At 36.1% G+C, this 20,578-nt stretch overlaps 1 protein-coding gene across 5 annotated transcripts in view; it reads right to left on the bottom strand.

Moving 5' to 3' along the window:
* NEO1 (neogenin 1) overlaps positions 1–20,578 on the bottom strand; it is a 211,764-nt gene that overhangs the window by 96,626 nt on the left and 94,560 nt on the right. For all 5 annotated transcript variants that reach the window (XM_075505607.1, XM_075505604.1, XM_075505605.1 and 2 more), the window contains exon 5: positions 14,303–14,439. In XM_075505607.1, the coding sequence (XP_075361722.1) occupies positions 14,303–14,439 (137 nt within the window). The remainder of the gene's footprint in view (positions 1–14,302; positions 14,440–20,578) is intronic.

Below are 20,578 nucleotides of genomic sequence, written 5' to 3'. Positions count from 1 at the left end.
AAAAAAAAAAAAACCAAAACACAAAAGTAAAGCAGGAAAACAGCATGATTTCAAAGCACAGTTATAAATTTGCCAGACTCTTTTGCCTTTACAGTTTGCTTATCTTGAAACACTACCCAGTACAAGCATCATTGCTTCTCAGTTACAGTAGCTCACAGGAAGCAACTGGAATTCAGGAAAGCACGTACCTCAGTCAAGTTCTTTTTTCTTAAATAAAATCCAGCAAGTTTTGGGTTCCTTAAGGTAGATAAATTAAGGCAGTTACTATGGATAAGGAGCATATCTCAAATCCATCAAAGAAATTTTGTAAGTTTGCAATATTTTAGAAAAGAATTCTTCCTAGCAAACAGAAATAGAGTGTGGAGCATTCACGCAATACTGATACTAACTAGTAACTGTTAATAGATTAGGAACAGATGATAAGAGTCTCAGTTACTCATACTTCAACTTAGTAAATTAAATAGTGACCACTAACATAAAGCACTAGAACCTCCCTAGAAAAAAAACGGCATATAATTCTAAAGAATATCTTATAACATTTAGTATTTTTTGTAAGGTGGTACAATAATGGATCACTATTTTAATAAAAAGGGAAGAGTGTTCTTTCAAATAGTTTTACATATCTGAGCTATTCTAGGCAAACAAAAAAATTAAAGCTATTCCCCTTCACATGTAACATTTTGCTGCACTTTAAAGAAATTTCTCTTCTACTTAGAAAACAACGATCAACAATTATAATCCAATGTGAAACTAAAGAAACCAAGTGTTGCAAGAGAACCAGCTTAAGATTTGAAGTCACAATATTTTGCCCAAGTACTCAAACTACTGATTTAATGTTACTGTATGATTAATATGATGATGCAGAGCTTTACTAACGGTAATACAGAGAAAACAGTCAATGGAAACCACTTAAGAGGCTTCATAAAAAGCTTTATTCCTTGTATTCTGTTGCACTTGCTTACAATCCAGCTAAATTTTACATAAATTAATAGGTTAATTGTTTAAATCCTCAGTTCTCTTGCTTGTAATCCTCTGAGTTGATGCCTATACTATTCCAGTTATAATCAAAGAAGTAGCAGGAGATTAGCCACTCTGAAAATCACTCCTATAATGGTTAATCACACTAATGATAATTTAAGCAAATTAGTAGAGCAATAACCATGCAATGCTCAGATTAAGTATATGACTGGAAGGAAATCTACAGTCAGTGCCAAGGACAGATACGCTACAGTTCATGAAATCCTGAAGCCTGATCTTATATAAAAAATCCTCCTTTTTCATCTCCACAAAGCCTCCAGTGGTTATTTTCCCTTCCCACTCCATGCAAATTCTTGGATAGCTGTCCAAAACAAAGTTGCAACTAATTATTTAAAGCACAATGATTTGGGCCTTATGTTTTTTTCTGCAAAGAGAATGTAACAGGATAGTGCTCATGCACTCTGTTTTTCTATTATCTTCTAACTAGAACCACCTTTCCTAAGATATGGTTTATTCTGTCTATGTGGCCTTTCATAATGTGCTAGAGAGGAAGTAAACAGCCAAAAGATAAACGCTATAAATCAGAGCCATGTTATTGCTGACATTGTCAGTAAACAGAGTTATTAATTATACATGTAGTGGAAAAGCTGAAGAAAAATTATTTGCCCAAAGGGGATAGGAATGGCAAAATTATATTTTAAAAATTCTCCCCAAAGCGTCACATATAGCTTATAGTAAAATATTTGAATTTACTAAAATGTATGCTTAACAGCATTGACTCAACTCACAGAAGCTATGAACTGCTAAACTCATCTCAAAAGATTTTCATTACAGACTGACATATTTTAAATTGCACTTCTAGTCTTTTAGCTTCATCACTATGCAGAAAGCCTGCCTTCAGCTTCTCAAAAGACAGTACGCAGACTTGCAAACATGAAGTGCATCATCTATATTGTAAAAGATATTCCATTAGAATAAACAAAGAAAATTAATTTGAAGTTGGAGCTCCAAAATACTATTAAGCTTGATGAGTTACAGAGCATGAAGCATGATTATTTTCAAAGGCTGCTAAAACTTTCATATCTCCTTCAAGTACAATTCCACTCTGCAACATGCCTATGCAAAAAATACCTTGGCCTACTTAAGTGAACTGCTCCTTGTGTTTTCAGATCCAGGTCTTTACTGACAAAAAGTACTTTTGGGGAAGATTTTGCAACTTGCATGCCTACCACCACTGCAGGCAATACATTTATTCTTTTATAAAGAGAACTCTTTAGTAAGCCTATGTTCTGTGTATTAACTTAGCAATGACAGTGAGGTTACAGCAGGCCTTTCAAGGCCCCCTACCTCAGGGCTCTCAAGTATTGTAACTTACAACGAACACAAAAAAAATCCCTTGTACTTAAGTTGTATTTACAGAACAAAATACTTTACTGAAACTAAAACAATCTGATGTGAGTCAGAGGCACATAACCTGTGGAATGCCACTTCTAGAGCATAAGGGTGCTTTGAATTACCATACAGTATAGCAATTTATGTCCTCACTTGTAAAATGCTTTTTTTAACACTATAATGAGACTATACCTAACCTCCTAAGAAGGCAAAAAAGGAAGACCATAGAAGAAATCTTTGAGTCAGCACTTGAAAATAAACAAGACTACCAGAGCTGCCAGAAATCAGGACTGTTTAGAAAAACGTTCAATACAAAAACATCCTTCTGCCATTTATTAACCATTAGCTAGCCTGCTGTGAGCCCTGTTTCCTTCTACCTGGTATCTTAGATCCTGCTCACATTTTCTTACAGGCCTCCTTCCAGCACAGTTCTGAAGAGGGCGCCTCAGAAGTCTCACTGAAGGGCATGTAACAACTTTATTACGCAGATCACACCTGCCTCAAAGGTCTTCACATCTACTACAAAACAGTATGTTTAACTTAAATTGACACTGTAAGTAAAGAAACTGGGTTTACTTGAGGAATCAAAATTCCATGGTATTTTTCTTTTAAATTATTCTCATCATGAAGACAAACTAATTAACTGCAAGACTGCGTAGGGAATAAGTCACCACAGGTAACAGCCCACCTCCTTACAACAAATTACTGAATTGTTTCATCTTTGTAACTTTGGGATAATCTTCCCTGCCAAGGACTATAGTTTTTATAATGAGACATCTAGTAACTGCAATAGTCTAGCTCCCATTAGAGAAATAAATTATCTGGTGGTATGAGAGTCAGCTTAACCATCATAAAAACTTAACTTGAAAGAAAGTATATATATACTTTATTGGCATGGTCTCTCTCTCAAGACTTAAGTAATGCGTGGTGTTCTTCAGGATTTCCATTTTAACATCACCCTCACACTCCATCACGAAATTTGGTGGTGCAAAAACAATGCAAAAGTCTCTGCTGAAATGGAAAAAAAAACCCCAAACCTTAAAACCCATAAATCCAAGAATCAAACTTAAAGCTTGATTCAACCAATTAAACATGGAAGGATGACCCTGATATATAGAGAAAAATACTTGCCATTTAGGGCACAATTTCTATAAAAAGAGTTCTCACTTAAGAGGAAGAAGGCATTTTAATGAGCTTCTTAGTTCACACGTTCAAATTTCTTGGAAGTCTTTGGCATATGCAACTTAAAAATTACTACTGAATCTTTCAGCTGTTTTTTTTAATTGAAATTCTAACTATCATCTCTTTTCGATAGGGAATAAAACCAACAATAAAAAAACCCCTATAGTCTATCTCTAGTTTACAATTATACCTACTACATCCTTCAAATCTTATCAAGTATTCAAGAGCACTTGCAACAATGAACCAGTTGGGCTACCTGACTGGCTTACCTTTCCTACATCACTGTAGGAAACACATGCACCATTTATAATATCAGGCCAGTTGAGCAGAGCATGAACTTTCCACCCAGTATTAATTATTCCTCCTGCCTAACTCACAAGGAATCTAATGGCATGCTTCATATAGCATACCATGTATATTCATGCATGACATACATGATAGGACAAAATCCATGGAATTAGAGCTTTTTGTTCCAAACAATCTAAAGGAAAACATACCATCCAGAAACAAGCTGAAACTAGGTATAGAAAAAAGAGATGGGAGGCTTCACTGCTTGTCTTCCCAAAATTAAAAAGTCATCTCAACCGTATTATTTCAGATGGGCGTTTTAGTGCAAGGAAGCAGCATAATGAATGAAAACCTGAGAAAGGGAGCAGAAGACTGACTAATGCAGGACTGACTGCCCTGTACTGCAGCATGCGTCTCTTTTTTTTCTAACTGGCAGTGTTACATACTTCATCATCACATAACTGACTGCAGAATCAAGGTAGTAAATCCTGTGTCAGGTAAATCCTGCTCCAAACTAAAAAGTTCATTTTTAGTTTGGAGACTAGACAATTATATCTAAATATGAAGCTTTGGCAAAAACATGCATTTTCTGTAACTGATTGTCTAGGCCAAAGGTATTGATAGCAACCTTAGCTTATTTTTTTTAAAGCAATTCTGTGGGAGAAAGTATGTCTTTCCATAAAGCAGCAGCTGGTTCAAACTCCCATTAATATGATCTTAATTTGTTAGAAATTCTAGCCGAAAGAGAAGCCAGCTTTTACAATTCCCTTAGTTCAATATCAGTTTCTACATTGTAGATACTTAAGACACTGCTGCTTAATTTAGTAACATTTTCATTATCCCCAAGGATTACTCAAGAACATTTACAAGGAAGACCATTTGTGTGAATTGTATGGGTTACTGATAATTTGGTTTTGTCTTTCTTAATGGTATTTTTATATATATATATAAAATCACAAAGCTTTTTTAAAATTCAGAGTGAACCTCATCTTCCTTGCATGTGCAGTTCTGGAGGCATTACCTCCCACCCCCCATGCAATTCAGTTATGGGCACTTAGCCAAAGGGATTTAATCTTTGTCCACATTAACACTTAATTATTTTGGGCTGTTTTGCAATTTTTTCAGTGCCACAAAAATCTGTTTGAAAACTATGCAACACCCATGTAACACAAAGAAAATTTTTCCAAATATAATCAAATTGTCTAGTGAATTACAGGTATTTCATGTAGAACAACCTCATGATTAATAGTTGTCAGGTACTCAGAGAAGATACTCTTTTAAGAGAAAAAGCCTACCTTGCAGCACTATTATCTACAGACCACTATGGCTCCACCTGCACTGCACTGTTACCACTGCTGGATTGCCCCACAGAGCTTGTCCCCAGGACGGTGTCCAAACCCAGAGAACTGGCACGTCCATGGTCCTTCCTGCCAGTTAGTGGGAAGTCACTGCTGCTGGGAAGAGCACATGCTGCGAGCTGATGTTTCTGGATGCAGCAGGGGCATGACATTCCCAGTCACGGCATGATCAAAGAGTGGGATTGATTTCAGGTTGACAAATGTAGCCTTTCACATCCTGTGCCAGAAGCTTCAGAAAGACGGTACACCCATTTCCAGTTCCTCATCCTGGTCTGTTGGTGGGTGGATATCATGCTCTGATAGTTGAACATACCACACTCATACCTCTGCAGTACAGTTTAAACCAAAAACATCTGTTATTGTAATGAGTGCCTAGTCTGTGAAGCCTCCACACCACCTCATCAACCTGTGGATGGTTCATACCAGAGGGGATGCATCTCTACAAGGCATACACATAACCCTTGTCTTCACTATCAGGTTTCAATAATCATCTTGTACTTGCCCTGACCACAGGAGTTCGACTCTGCTCACATGCACAGCACAAGGCACAGACAGCAGCTGTCTGCTCAATCCTGACCCCAGGTAAGGTCAGAAAGCCATCCCAGCCCTATGCTTCACGGAGTGTTTGCCCACTTTGAAGACTGAAAAACAAGAGGAAGCAGCAGGGCAGAGATCATTGTTTGTGAAGGCTGCCCAACACTTCTCGTTACAACATTCAGTTTTCAAGGTTCTGTAACACCACCACCAAATTTTAAAGATTTGCACTGATACAAGGGAATCCTCCTTCAAAATTCTAGCAAAGCTGATTAATCATATTTCCAAAAATGATGAAAGAAAACAAATTTTTGTGCCCCTATTAAGCATCATGGCAAGCTCTCTTCAACAAGCTGTATCGTCCTATGCTTCTGAAATATGGCAAGAACTGGACAAATGTTCCTCCTGGTCTTAGAAAAACATCAAGACATACCAAAAAAAATGTACAACCATTCACCAGCTACAGAGCAAGCTTTAGAAAATGAGCAGCTACAAACAGAGGCAATCAGAGGTTCTGCTGAGCCCAACTCCTGCATAATAGTAGTGGACATCAGAAATCAGATCACAGTATCTTTAAACACAACAAAAGTGTGGTGTTTTGCATGATGCAAAGAACGATTTATTTTTGTGAAAGTTTACATTTAGTATTAAAAGTTATGCATCTCATGTAGAGGGGCATTTTTGGTCTCCAGGTAAAGCCTGAGCAAGTGATGTAGTCTTAAAATAATGCTACAGTCTCCTTCCTCCCCATTTCATGTATGTTTCTGAATATTTGTTTATAACTTTTCACTAGTAACATTACCCTTGAACACAAATGTCACAGAGGCAAAAATTACTCAAAAAGTATCTATATTCATATTTAATTGAATTCACAAGTAAACTATACAACTCCATAAACATTAAACTATACTTCAGAGCAGCAGCAAGGACTATTAGAAAGTCTTTTCAGATAATACAGTGAAGTGCAATGGTATTGGCCGAAACTACATTAAGTTCAGCTTATACACCTTCCCCACCTCAGACTCCTCTGACTTCCTGTGTTTCTTTTGTATCACTATGGAACAAAGATGATTAACGAAAGACACACTACAGTGTCAAGGGAAAGAAATAGCATGTACAAAGTTAATAGTAAAAATAATACATCAGCATCTTCCCCCAACCAGAGTTCTGAGATAACCAGAAAAGACAATACTTTGTCCCAAGTACAAACCTTTGACAGCATCAGGTTTAGTGCAGTATCTTCTGAATCTATAATTGAAGTGCAGCCTATTATCAAGATACAGCACTGAGCTTAATTAGAAACAAAACCCAATAAAGATAATCTAGAAGGTATGAAAAGGTTTTAGCAATTTTCAGTGTTGATTCAAATTTCTTCCCTAGAATTGTTTCCAAGAATAATGAAAGCTTAATGCAAAAATAAGAGTCACCCAGACATATTATTCTGTTGCTACAGGATTTAATGGGCTTTTCAAACATCTACAACTTCCTGAGAAGGACAGCATTATCTCTTACCAAAGCACTTGCCACAGACGAAGATCTGCTCAGATGTACTTTTGGAAGACAAGTCTAAGATTCTTTACATTAAGGCTCTTCCTTCTAAAACTGTTTTGTTTTGATTTTAAAGAAAGTTTAACTCAGGCTGGTTAGTAAATAAGACTGAATAAAAGCACTCTTTGTGCAAGACAGTGAAACTAAACAGACAGGATTGAATGCTCCCTCTTTGCAACCTCAATAGGAAATAAGGCAACTGTGACTGGTACAGATCATAATGATGTAACAAAGGAATCAGCCTGTTTTCCATGCAGTAAGTTTAGAAACAGGGGGTTTTTTCCCCACTTTTTTTTTTTTTTTTGAGATGTTTTTAAAAAAATGTTTAAAATTAGACTTTTAAAATAAAGCTACAGGGAAAGGGCCACATGTTTTGACTTACCTCACATTTCCTGGTACATTTTCACCTTAATGATAGGGGAGGAGCTATTTGACTAAAGTCCTGTTTCTCAATAATAGTATAACGGGGAGCCATTTTTCAAACTATTTTTAAAGCCTCATCAATAGCTTTAGACTATACTGTTCCCAAGTATAAACAACAGTAATTAGACCCATAAATAAAAACAGAAGAAAAAAAATGTATTAATAGGAGCATAATCACAACTAGTTTTTAAGCCAAGATCTTCAAATACAAAAGCTTAAAATAATTACCTGACATCAATAACCAAAGTGTTTTCTGTGCTAGAAACACCCATTACACCAACAGCAAATAAAACGGCTAAATGAAAAGTAAAGCAGAACGACTGCAAAGGTTACAGATCGCTTCTCAAAGTCTAACCGCAGCGCACTTTTGCAGATTTTTTGAAAGCTAAGTTTCTTTCCTCCTTTGGGTGCACCAAACTTTGCTCCAAGTGTTAGAGATCCTAAATTTCACCATCTCAGGTGGTTTTGCATGTAACAATCATGTGGTATGCTACACTGACAGAGGAATGTTTCAGCTGGTGTAGTCTAGACCCCCAACCAACTACAGTTCTGCTGTGTTGTAATAACAGTATCTTTTCAAATCAGATTTGTATCACTGACTATTAATTTAAAACCTATTGGCTAGACAAACTACAGACTTTAGCTTTCTTTTATTATCCAAATTACTATGCAGCCCTTGCACAGAAAGCACAGAAAAAAAAATTGTTTTCTTACACTGCCAGGACCAACATTGCAATGTATGTATTCTTTGCTAGAATAAAAATTTTCTATTAGCATAAGGCTTTTCAGCTCTACTGAAAATATTTCCAGCATTTCCTTTCAAAGCACAAAATTGATAATTCTATCAAAAGACTTCTGCATTTGTTTTTTTCATACAATTTGCTATGGCAGCACAAATGAGGTAGTGATCAGCCTATTGCCATGTGCAACCTCTAATTTATCACTGCAGATACCCAAAATAAACCTTTCCTTTAATTTTATTTTTAATTTTAATACACTAACACAGCAAGGCATTTAATGCATAGTATTTAAGATATGTTATCAGACACTGAATGCTGACCTAGAGGACTCAAGAGCCAATTTTCTGCAGTTTCAAAAAATTTCAAGAGGTAGTAACATCAGCAACAACAACAACAAAGAGCAATTCTGACTCTTCTCACACAAATGCAGCAATTCATTTATTTTAAAGACTTCAGACCTGCCATATCAATTTTAGAAGGAAAATGAAAATTTTGGTTTATTATTTTCTAGTTCAGTATTAACTGCAGTGAATATTTCACACAAAAGAGAAAACTCTCTCTAAATTCATTATCTACAACATAAGTACCAAGACAGGCGACAGGAAGCTCACGCGGTGATCTAACTCGCGTCACAGTATTTACAGAAATCCCAGGAGTGCTGGGCACAGTAATAAAACTGAAATATTTCCCAGATGAAGAATGAACTTATAACCTTCTCAGTATATAACTGCCACTATGACTCTTTCAGGCCGCAGGTTTTAGACTGACCAGAAGCCAGCTGACTACATTTTAAATACATTTACTACATGTTTCCCCAGCTTTTCTTTCATCACTTTCCACTCTTATCTAACGGAAATACTACAGATTCTTTCATTGCTGGTGAGAGCAAAACAAATTTTTCCAGTGCTCTCAATTCATTACATGCGTTGTAAATAAATCTGGTACCCAGCACCATTCCTCCTGCTGACAGCAAGGGGAAGCAACACTGTCACCACAGCTCACAGAAATTTGACTTTGTACCAAAGATTTTCAGACACCAAATTATTACCTCCCTTCATAGGAAGCAACCTAGCCTGCCAAAGGTACTTTTCAAGGTACTTGGCCTGAGACTGTGATGACATATGCTTCTTGTACCCAACATTAACTCCAAGAAAAGTAAGTAAGTACAAAGCTGTACACACATTTTATCCATTTGATAATTGTCTCTAAGGACAATCTCAAATGTGGATGTGATTCAGAAACGTTAAGCTTTAGGGGCTGAGACTATCTCAGCTGTAGATCTTCCTCTAGGACATTTCACATTCTCTTCCATATTCAAACCACTTCTCAAATGCGCAAGTCAAAAATTTGGTGCATGACACATGGGTCCATGAAATCTCCAATTTGCACACACATAACAAGAAACTTCTATTTTCTGTAACTGTTTGATGCAGAGCAGTCTTGGGAGTTTGCTTCAAGGTGTCTCCTCACTTTGTGGCAACATGCACCTTCCCCCTTTCAAGGAAAAGGCCTGAAAATTTTGCTTCCAACAGATCCATCGCTGAGCTGTTTCAGGCAGTTGCTCCCTAACCCATTTAGGTCAAAATGATCTAAGATAGCTTCAATCAGCCTAAAAAAAGTCTGGTTTAAGTTAACTAAAGTGCCTTAGAGCTCACAAAAAGCAGCTGAGCAATAGATGACAGAGGGGCTGTGGGGAGGAGAGAAGTGGAGACCGCACCCACCTTTCCAGTGGCACAGCCATGCTAAGAGGAGGGCAGGAACAGTTGGTGTCACTCAGCAGTACATACAGAATTAATTCCAGGAGGTTGATAAAAGCTACACCAAAACCCATTGTCTTCCAAGACATACTTTAGATTTTTAGTATTTTGAATTCCCTGTGCATTTCTCAAAAAATCCCTTCATACCACAGCAAGGAATAACCAGATTTAACAAAGGGTTGAAATTCAAAGATGTTTCACAGGTAAAGGTACAAAGAATGTTACTAACGATGAAAACAGGTATTCATTTATGATTTTTTCTGTTATCCTCCTCAAAAATGTAGGCTACATAAAAAACTCTTTCTTCTCTCCAAACCCACCTAAAATTTAAATGATTTCTCAACTAAAACCGCTTTCGATACCACTATTTACTTTCACCAGTAGTGAAATGCTATTTTTTCCTGTATTCTTAGGACCCGTACTGCATACCTTTTGCATATCCTTAGAACAGCCTTCATGAAAATATCCCATTAATTTTCCATCACCCTCTGAATAAAATGAAAATCTCATAACTCTAGCTCCCAGACACACATTGTAGATAAAGAAACTGAGGAAACACATTTGTGGAATATGCTTCTGGAGCCTTATGTACCTTTCTAGTTGAGTACTCCTTTCTGGTTAAAGCCATTTTTCCAGATTCAGTCCTTCTGTGACATATGTAGGGAAACTAAATGAAATTATTTTTTAAACCAAACATTAGAGCAATAGAAAGCTTCTCTAATTTTTTTTTTTAAATGACACAGGGTAGCCTGTTCAACAGACTGCCTCCAGGTATGTGAAACAGATGGTATCTTTTAAGTGTCACCCATAGGATCCAAGTAAAGCCTATTAGTTTAAGGTAACATTTATCTGAATTCAAAATGGTACCAAATTTAACAAAAAATATGAACTCCCAGGGCCGATCACTTCATGCACTTGTATGCAGTTGGAAATAAGCCACCTTCAAGTACCTCCTATGTACCTTACGCAAATACACAAGCATCACAGCAAAATGTACCTATTCCTTGCCAGCCAAGTGCAGCACACACCTCAGTGTGAGACACTTCACAGTACCCTACCCTTTAATGATGAAGGTCAGCAATTTCATCCTTACTGCCGTGGAAGAACGGGAATTCAGATAATCAGTCCAATGCAGTGCATGCATGGCAGCTTGCTGCCACTGGTGCCACATCAAAGAGAAAGCATATTTAGCTTCCAGGTTTTTATATCCCTGTTAAAGAATATAGAAAAACTGGTCTTGGAGCAAAGTAATATTTAATAAGCATTCTTTTTATTCTGTGCACAATTTAAGCTTATAACTGGATAAAGCAGGTTGTTTCTAACCACCTGCAAACTTCAGTCAATCCATACCTTGCACTGCAGGGAAACCTCAGTTAAGAGGGACCAACAGGAACGCCATTTCACTTTAACTGTCCTAACACTGTCAAATAATGCTATCTCACCCACACTTAAGTAGAGATTTACAAATATCTCACTGAATTGCCATCGTGAAATGTTAATAGAAGGAAAAAAGATTGACTGCCTTAGTACAACCTCTAGTATGCTACTGAAATCTCCAAACAAAAAAACCCAGGTGCTTCAAGAAAGAGATGCAGAAAAACAGATGAGACAAGGGAATTAAATACCCAAAAAATGAATTTCTTGTATGAACTTCTGCCAGACTAATTTCTAAGAATGACAGAAGAAGCCCAAACTAAGCAAAATCATGCTGTTAAGTAGGAAAAGATGACAATTCTTCTAGTCTAGAAGAAAATGCCACAGTGACCAGGTAACAATTACTCAAACTATTCAACCCTTCACCAATTATAGTAATGCAGAAATACAATTACTCTCTACAGTGACCTCTCAAAGGAAAGTAGAATTACAATTAGAACTAAGTAGTAAAATCAGAAATGCAACTTTCCAAAATGCATTCTGTATAATCTTTAATATATTTTAATACTCGAGCTTTAAAAGAAATCTTTTTTTTTTTTTGCGCCAGGCATATAAGAAAAATTCAGCACAACAGAACTGGCAGAATATATTCTAAATCTTTACAACCAAATAAAGAAATTACTCACATTAGTTTAGATAAGGAGCAAAGAGTGATCTCAAGGTCACTTTCATCCCCCAAGTGACCTGGCTGTATATCCTACATTAAGGCTGTAATCTTAGTCTTATCTATGACTTTCTTAGCTTAATTACATCATATCGTTAATATTATTAATTTGTGCCATTGCCCATAAAACTCAAAGCCTCATGCCAGTTCTGTAAAATATATAGGTTGGAAATGAATTAAACACAGCACACAGCGAGTTACATAAAACTATCATAAAGTGCTATGAAGCATCAAGCATGTAAGTATTTTAAAAGATAGAGCACCTATCTTTATTCTTTTGGCCCAAGAAACAGGGTAAGAAAAATGTGGGGCTTTTTCTGCGTGACCAGAATTTGTTGGCTTTCAAAACGTTTCAAGTCAAAGTAGAGCTATATTGCATTTGAACAGGCCTCACAGAGAATGCATTTTTCAGATATTCTTCCTCAACTTTTAAAGAAGGGCAGAGCTAGCTAAAATGCTTTTGTACCAGTAACCTACAGAAGGCAAAAGACATGCTTGGAAATCTAGTCCCAAGACCAGTGGGGAATAAAATGCAAGGTGAAGCTTAAGTTACAGGTAGCAGGTAACAGTGCAAAGCAAACACTGACAATGTACTCTCAGGAGAATATTCCCCCCCCGATATGTTTGGAAACAAATTCTGCACATTGTTAGTGTCCAGTTTTACACAGACATGGTTAAATATAGCTATGACATAATACAGAAATGTTGTGGATGCTAATATAAACCTTCTTTCATACTCCACTTTCCTAAAGAGGAAATACTGTTCAATACTGAGCAGCTCAACGATCAACTTTCTTTGAAAACTTGTCCTTTCTTAATATTTTTTTTTCAAACCCAACTGACCTTCTCCAGCTCTTCTATACCAGAAACACAGCCTATTTCTGAAGTTCCAGCTAAGACATGGAAAATATATTCCCTTAAATATATATGCCTTGAGCGCTAAAATTTGTCAAACTTTCATACCTTGTATTGACAGAGAAGTAAGAACTCTGCTAAGATGCCTTTACATAACATCTCATGGTATAAGAATAGTTAACCCACAATGTAAAACAATATTTTTTTTTTGTCATAAAGGCTTCATTTAAAGATAAGCCTTCCTTAATGGTTGTTCAGTGATTAAATTCATCCCTTCAGATGTACTTTTAAGACAAACCTTCTAGTACCACAGTCCATTGTAAAACAAGTCCATTAAGCTCTTACAAGGCTACTACATATGATGAACCACTCTTACATGCCAGTAAATTCTAGCTAAAGAATTTTAAACCAATATTAAGATCCAATTAATAAAAAAGACAGATTTCCTCATGAAATGTAAGAAAGGTGAAGCCAAACTCATACCTTTTTTTTTTCCTGCTCCTTCACAAGTCTACCTTATTTGCACAGGTTACACAAGTAAGATGTTTTGAAATCAACATTATGAACATTTCAGTGCTGCTTCTAGTAAAAATAGCTTTAAACAGTAAGCAAGACAGTTATACACACAATAAATCAGGGTACTAATAAATAAGCATCTCAGCTTTTGTCTTCTGTCAAGCTCCTTGAAAACAACAGTATATTTAAGGATTATGAAAAATACTTTATATATGTCCTTTTCAAGGAAGACCTAAGTAGTAGTACTATAGGTCCATTTTTCAGATGTGATTAGCCACACTGTGACCTTTGTCCTCCTTTAGAAAAGTATATAGCATTGACCACATTTAATATTATATGAGCAAATACAGCAGCTTCTAACCATGCTCAAGATGCATTATATAAACAAACTACTCATTTGAATATTTATGAAATTATAAGTAGTTTGAATAAGAAGTCAGAGTAACACATAACACAATATAACAGAATTGGGGGTGGGGTGCGTCTTTTTTCAAAAACACAAAACCAAACAGGGTCTTTTGCCCCAAACAGGGGCACAAAAACCAACAGGGTCTTTCACTGATCACACAATAGAAGTCTTGTGAAAAGTCATCTGGAGATCTGTTCTCTCCAAAAAGTAAATATTTGACCTACCTTGAACTGTAAGTTCTGCTTGAGCTTCAATTGTATCATTTCCATTATCCGCTATGCAGGTATACGTCCCAACATCCCCTTCCATAACATCACTGATCTCCAGACTGCCTCCCGCAAGCAGAAGGAATCTTTCATAGCTGTGCAAAACAGAACATACGGGTGATTTGATGGGCAAATTGACTTAAATAAAGTGTTACCAGAGAAGCACATACAAGTCCCCTGCCTGAAATGTCTACACAAGCTGAAGGAGTGTTTACATATAATATTCCTAGGTGCCATTTACAAGGAACCATGTTAGAGATGAATTTTTAACTAGATGGTCAAATTCTATAGTTTGGCTTTACATTTAAAATTAAGTTCAACTATATCAATTCCACAAGAGTAGCTAATCTTTTTGCACTTTCAGCTTCAGTTCTTCTCAATTAATTGTGATCCAAGGTATTTAGACAATAGCAACTACAACTTAAGAAAACTGAAATAACACAACCACATCATAAAAAAAAAACCATGATTCTGCAGGCACAGCTGGAATGACTTATTGCTTGAAAAGTTAAATGAACTATAACACACCAGACTTATGCCTGTACAACTTAAGGAACAACAAGGTATATTGCATAATGTATAGTAATTGAATTTTTATAAAAAGATAGCCATTTCAATAAGATACAAGATTTCAGAATAAGATACAGGTTAAAAAATTTTCAAAAGACAAATGCAACAAGTTGGCAAAGTTTCTGTATAGAATTTTCTCCCTCTGACATGTAAAGGGTGGGGGGAGGGTTTACAATTCAGCCCTTATAGACTACCTGCTTTCTATGCTAAATGTAGTAGCTAAATGTAGCATTTTGTGCTACATGTACTACTCTCAGCTCTCTTCTCCCATTGCAGCCATCATTCCCCTTTACATGATACAAATTTGTACAAGAGTTTTCCAAGGTTCTTCATCACTCCAAGCATCCACAATAAAATGCCAGTAACATTACCAAAAACCCCAAGCCGAGACAACAAGTCATGACTGGATGCTGATCCAGAATCATTCTTATTTGCAGCTGAAAAAAAAATGAATGAGTCTACCTGATGGCTTCCTTTCTGGCACTATCAAGCAATGGCTTAGTGGGCAGGAATGGACTGAATTATTTCAAAATATTAACTGAATAGCACATTACAACAATTAACTTTTTTGGTCTCTATACAGTGATCAATGTACAAAAATCAACCCAATTGCTTTCTCCATTTGAAACTTTACTAGAATTATGATAGTAGAACCAATACTCTTACCTGCTTGGAAAGGTAAATTGTTAGGACACAAAGACTTTTGACTCACCTAACTAATTACCATGTTAATATTGATTTATGATACTACTATAATTGTTGATCAAATTTCTGATTCAATACATTTAAAAGCAGAGCAAACAAAGTCATTATTGGAATTAAGTGAAAGAAACCAGTCTTAAAAGCATCCTGGGAGATGCCCTATCCAGGTATACCATAAGAAAAGGCATCCTGTTTCCATGATCTAGTAACAAAAGGACTACAAAAAGTTTGTTTTGGAAGAAGTTTAGGGAATTTGAGTGAAGATACAAGTAAGTTTGAAAAAACATATTGGGAGCTTTAAAAAGAGGAATGCCTGAAGAAATAGTAGAGGAGTATGTGGACAGCACTACAAACAGCTTCTAGCTAAGAGGAAAACAGCAAGAAGTTTGTCATTAAACTCTGTTTTGGAACTGCCTGACACAGTGGTTCAAGAACAGAAAGTAAGAAGATGAGAAGATACATCTTGGATTATTTTGATATGTATTTTATTGTCATTGCAGCCTAAAAAGGGCAGAAGCCTCCTATCATGGATCAGATGAAAAATTAATATGTAAAAAAAATAGGAGCTTTAGTCGTAATCAAAGATAGCGAAGGATGATCCGTCTCCTATCTCAAGCAAGAAAAATCTGTACAAAGGAGATATGAACAGGAGCTGCCAAAACTGTATCACCTTTTTTTCCCCTCTTCCCCTACTTTCTTGTATTCTATTTACCTGTATTCTATCCAGGTAAATTCATTAGATTTAATTATACATGTTCACTGCTGTTAAAAACATGGAAGAAAACAATTAATCTGTCAGACTCCTTGGTGATTCCTTCTGTATGCATTAGCTGTGGAATAATTCTGGGCTTAAAGCAAAACTGCTTTTGTAATAAAGTAAAAACATCTTAATTTTGTAAGGACAATGAAGCATTTCCACAAAAGAGTGAAGCAATCAGATTTCAGACACTGGAGACAAAGAATCAGCTTAATATAAGAGTGATAACATAATTTAAAGTGTCATTAAAAACAACAAAGATTGATCATTCAAATGTCAGCTAAATGTCAGCAAAATCAAATTCAAGCCTTTTATATGCATTCCATACAGCCCTCAGTTACACACTCATAACATACAATTACTTGAGCTACTTTGGATACCTAACTCGCATGCTTTTTTTATGTTTGTTATCACAAAATATAGTGAGCCTTTACTAATTTACTGTATTAAAACAGCCAGTTATACCCTGAGGTTTTGGCTTTTTTCCTTCTTTTAAATTACCATTCCCAAAACATCTTATAATCTATTTGCAGTCTTGGTAAAGTACAGCAGATAAAATTAGACAGTAAATTAGATTATTTTGTGGAATCTACTACCAAAAAAATCTCCATAATTACTCTGCTATGTTTAACCTTTACTGAGTTGAGCAAGTGTAATTCACTTAATACAAATCACTCAGAGTGCCTGGCAAACAATAATATATAGTAATTAAAAATATCACACATTTGTGTGAAGTATTTAAGGAAAAAACCCTGTGTTAAGAATACATATGTGATAATACAATTAAAGACTTCATTTGAACACATACAGCAACAGCATAAAATTAATGCCACACATGCAAACTCAGCTTTGTAACCTCCTCACTTTAGAAAATGATTAACCATACAATCATGTTGTAGTTTTCTGTAGGCATTTTTCAATGAAAGAAAATTTTGCTAAATTGAACAGCTCAATAACACTGAGGAGGAAGCTGTACTTCAATAGCCTTATTAAAATATAATGTTCTTTTTCAGGGTCCTTTCAACTGTTTATTTTCAGATTAACCATCTCGTTTACTGTAACTTTTTAAAGAATTTCTTGCAGTACGTGCATTTGTATTTTCTTCCATATAAATGTCCAAATATAAATTGAGTTACACAATATATGCTGTTTGAGCACACACTGATCCACACACTGGAAATGTTTCAAAGCAGAACATAATCTTCCAAACATTTAAAACTCGGTGCCTGTCTCCCAAGCTCTGAAAATCCATCTTGGCAGCCACCTCACCTGAGACTTCACTTTTCAACTTCTGAATCATCAAAAGCATAAAATTACTCCTGCATTTGCTTACAAACAGACCCTCACACAGCAGGATCCCTAGCCAGACATGACATCAAAAAAAAAAAATTATGAAAGGCTCAAAGTTGGCAAAATCTGAAAAACTATTCAACCTGTATATAACATTTCCATTATAGTCTTTTATATCAGGTAATACGGACAATAAGGCAGATTTTACTTCAGGAAGTTTTCTGTAAAGGACATAAGATTTATTCAAATAGCTTTATACTTCAGTGGCTTTTCCTACTGCCTTCCATTTCTCTCAGTATTTTCTACATTCGCGGCAGAGATGTTAATTATTCTGAGTTTATGGAGGAAATCCAGCTGAAAAAGTAGGATGCATATTCACATTGCTGAACCACATGTATGATGGGGTGGGTGTGCATTCGTAGTGCCAATCCTAAACTAAAGAACTATGAGCAGTACACCCTATATCACAAAATTATACAAACACCCATACATACAATGGGTTTATTTCTTCTGCTTTAGTCTGAGTCTAGAAGCTCGCTTCATATTTTGAAGCTCTAGTTTGGAACTACAAGCACCAGCACCATAACTCTCAACCGAGAACAAGGTTTAGCCTTTTCCTTTCTTTTCCAACAATGTAGTTTTGAGAAATTTATTACGTATCATGAAGATTATGAGCTTGACTAGTAAGCCGATTCAATGAAAAGCTTTCATCACAAATCAAATGTTTTCCCCAGTGACAGGTTATCAGGTCCAATTTTCAACTTTGTGATTTTTTTAATCTCTGAAATTGTGAATACAGTAAGAAAGGCCTCAAAGGAGCAGACCAAAGCCAGACAGGAATGCCTAGAGAAGGGCATATGGATGGTGCAAGCATACAGATATACTTCTTCCAAATAGTCTCTTCCTCTTCAGCTTCTGAGGACTGAGACTTCCCCAAGTCCTGGGTGGAACCTGAGTATTTCATAGTCTTTGATGGACTACTTTATGAGTAACCAAAAAGTCAGCAGTCTAACTATCACCTATATTTCTTTAAAAATCTTTAAGTTAACAAGTTCTGAAAGGATTCTGTGAAGTTGTAACAGTTTTTCTACAATGGAAACTTTTAGCATTGCATTAACCTCACCAGTTTCTCACTCAACCCTCAAAGCTTCCTTCTCTTTCAGTCAAATTAGTTTGGAAAATATTTTATCAGAGCAAACATTTCACAATATATTGCATTACAGGCTGCTTGTTTGAACAAGTGCCAAGACTGCCATCATTAAAGTTTACTCATATTTATCCATTAGCATAAATCTTATTGCAGTCTTTGACAAATACTCAAAATTAAACACCTTCCCTTTTTTCAGGTCTTACAACAAATATTTAATTCCAAAAACCCACCACTCCAATCCTTAAAAATAATCTATTTTCCCTATAAATAAGGCTCCTATACATATTCTCCTTAGCAACACAGCTTGAAAGGAAAACATTTAATTCTGTATTAGATTAATTGCCACAGTTAAAACGACTAGAGTAAATAAAAATAAGGTTGTGTGCCTAAACCATTTAACAAGGGGTAAAAATTAGGACATACCCAACCATGCTATCAGAGTTTTGTTTCCTAACGCCATACATACACACACACAGATGTGTATCAATATATCTGTATATATATGTGTGTGTATACATACATATACATATGTTAATGTCTGTAGAGTGTGTGTATAGACAAAAACCATGATTTAAGAGCTTTTCCCAGGCAGAAGGTACATTAAAACCTGTCCAGATGAAAAGGATCAGGTTTTTCCTTGGGATAAAGAAAAGCCATGCTAATAAGAAGAGTCTCACTTTTATATCAAAAGGGGATTTTAATACAAATTAAATGTGATTTAATTTGTAATTTAATTAACAGACCATGCATAACAACTTAAGTAAGGTACGTATTTTGCAGCAGTCTAACTGCAGACTTTACTCCAACAAAGAATCTCATTTTTTAGTTCTAGAGGTTTTCCAGTTATTCTGTTCAAAAGAATAATACGACAGCTGTCGAGGTAAATGGAGTTTAAGAACTTTTTGTTGTCTGCTGTTTGAACGTCTCCTCTCTTAAGCCATAGTCACAAGTAGCAGACTTAAGGATTTTGGCACAGTTTGATCACTAACAAATGCTGAAGGAAGCTTGCACCTGCAGGGGGGGAGGGAATCAAATTTTCTCCTTTACCTATCTTAAAAGTAAACTCTATAAGGAGTACACATTTCTCTATAAGAAAGAAAAGCTAAGTGTTGTAACAAGAAAAAAAAATTAAAAATTTTAAAAATCAATTTGATCAGCAAAGCAAGTCAACTTTACTCACCCATCTTCAGCCAGACCAGAAAGGTTCTGTAAGTAACAGTAAGTCAAAAGAAACACAATTTTCATTGTTCAAAACCCTTATTTACTCCTTTTTGTTTCTATCTTTGAGCAAAAGAAAACCTTTATTTCAAATGGAAGAGGAGTATTTCTTTGTCTTTCCAACTTTATCCTCCTTAGTTGTGACGGTGTGCTTCCTTCCTTCCCCCCCCCCCCCCGACTTTTATCTCCTGCAACCCTGCTTAGGTGATAACCACCAGTGGTGATTATAATGGATGCATCTGGTCACCATCGGCTCAAAGTGGATTCAGGAGACAGATAACAACACAATAGCTTAAGGGTTGGGCTATTAGCCCAACAATAGCCTGTGTTGGGCTATTGTGTTGTGCCTAGGGCTATTGTGTTGTGCACCCACCCAAGAAACTAAAACCTGTGGTCGGCATGCAAATATGACTATGAGTCAATCATCTTATCCCCCATAAATAGTGAGCAGCCCAAGAGCCCTTTGAGCTCTCCTGCACGGCAGCGGGCTGCACACCAGGATCTCCCCTTGAGCAGGGACGCCTCTCAAGGTTACTCCTCGAGGTTG

Source organism: Mycteria americana, chromosome 6 (genome assembly GCF_035582795.1).
Source record: "Mycteria americana isolate JAX WOST 10 ecotype Jacksonville Zoo and Gardens chromosome 6, USCA_MyAme_1.0, whole genome shotgun sequence".
Lineage (NCBI taxonomy): Eukaryota > Metazoa > Chordata > Aves > Ciconiiformes > Ciconiidae > Mycteria > Mycteria americana.
Note: the sequence above shows the minus strand (reverse complement) of the source record. Positions and strands in the feature narration are given on the sequence as shown.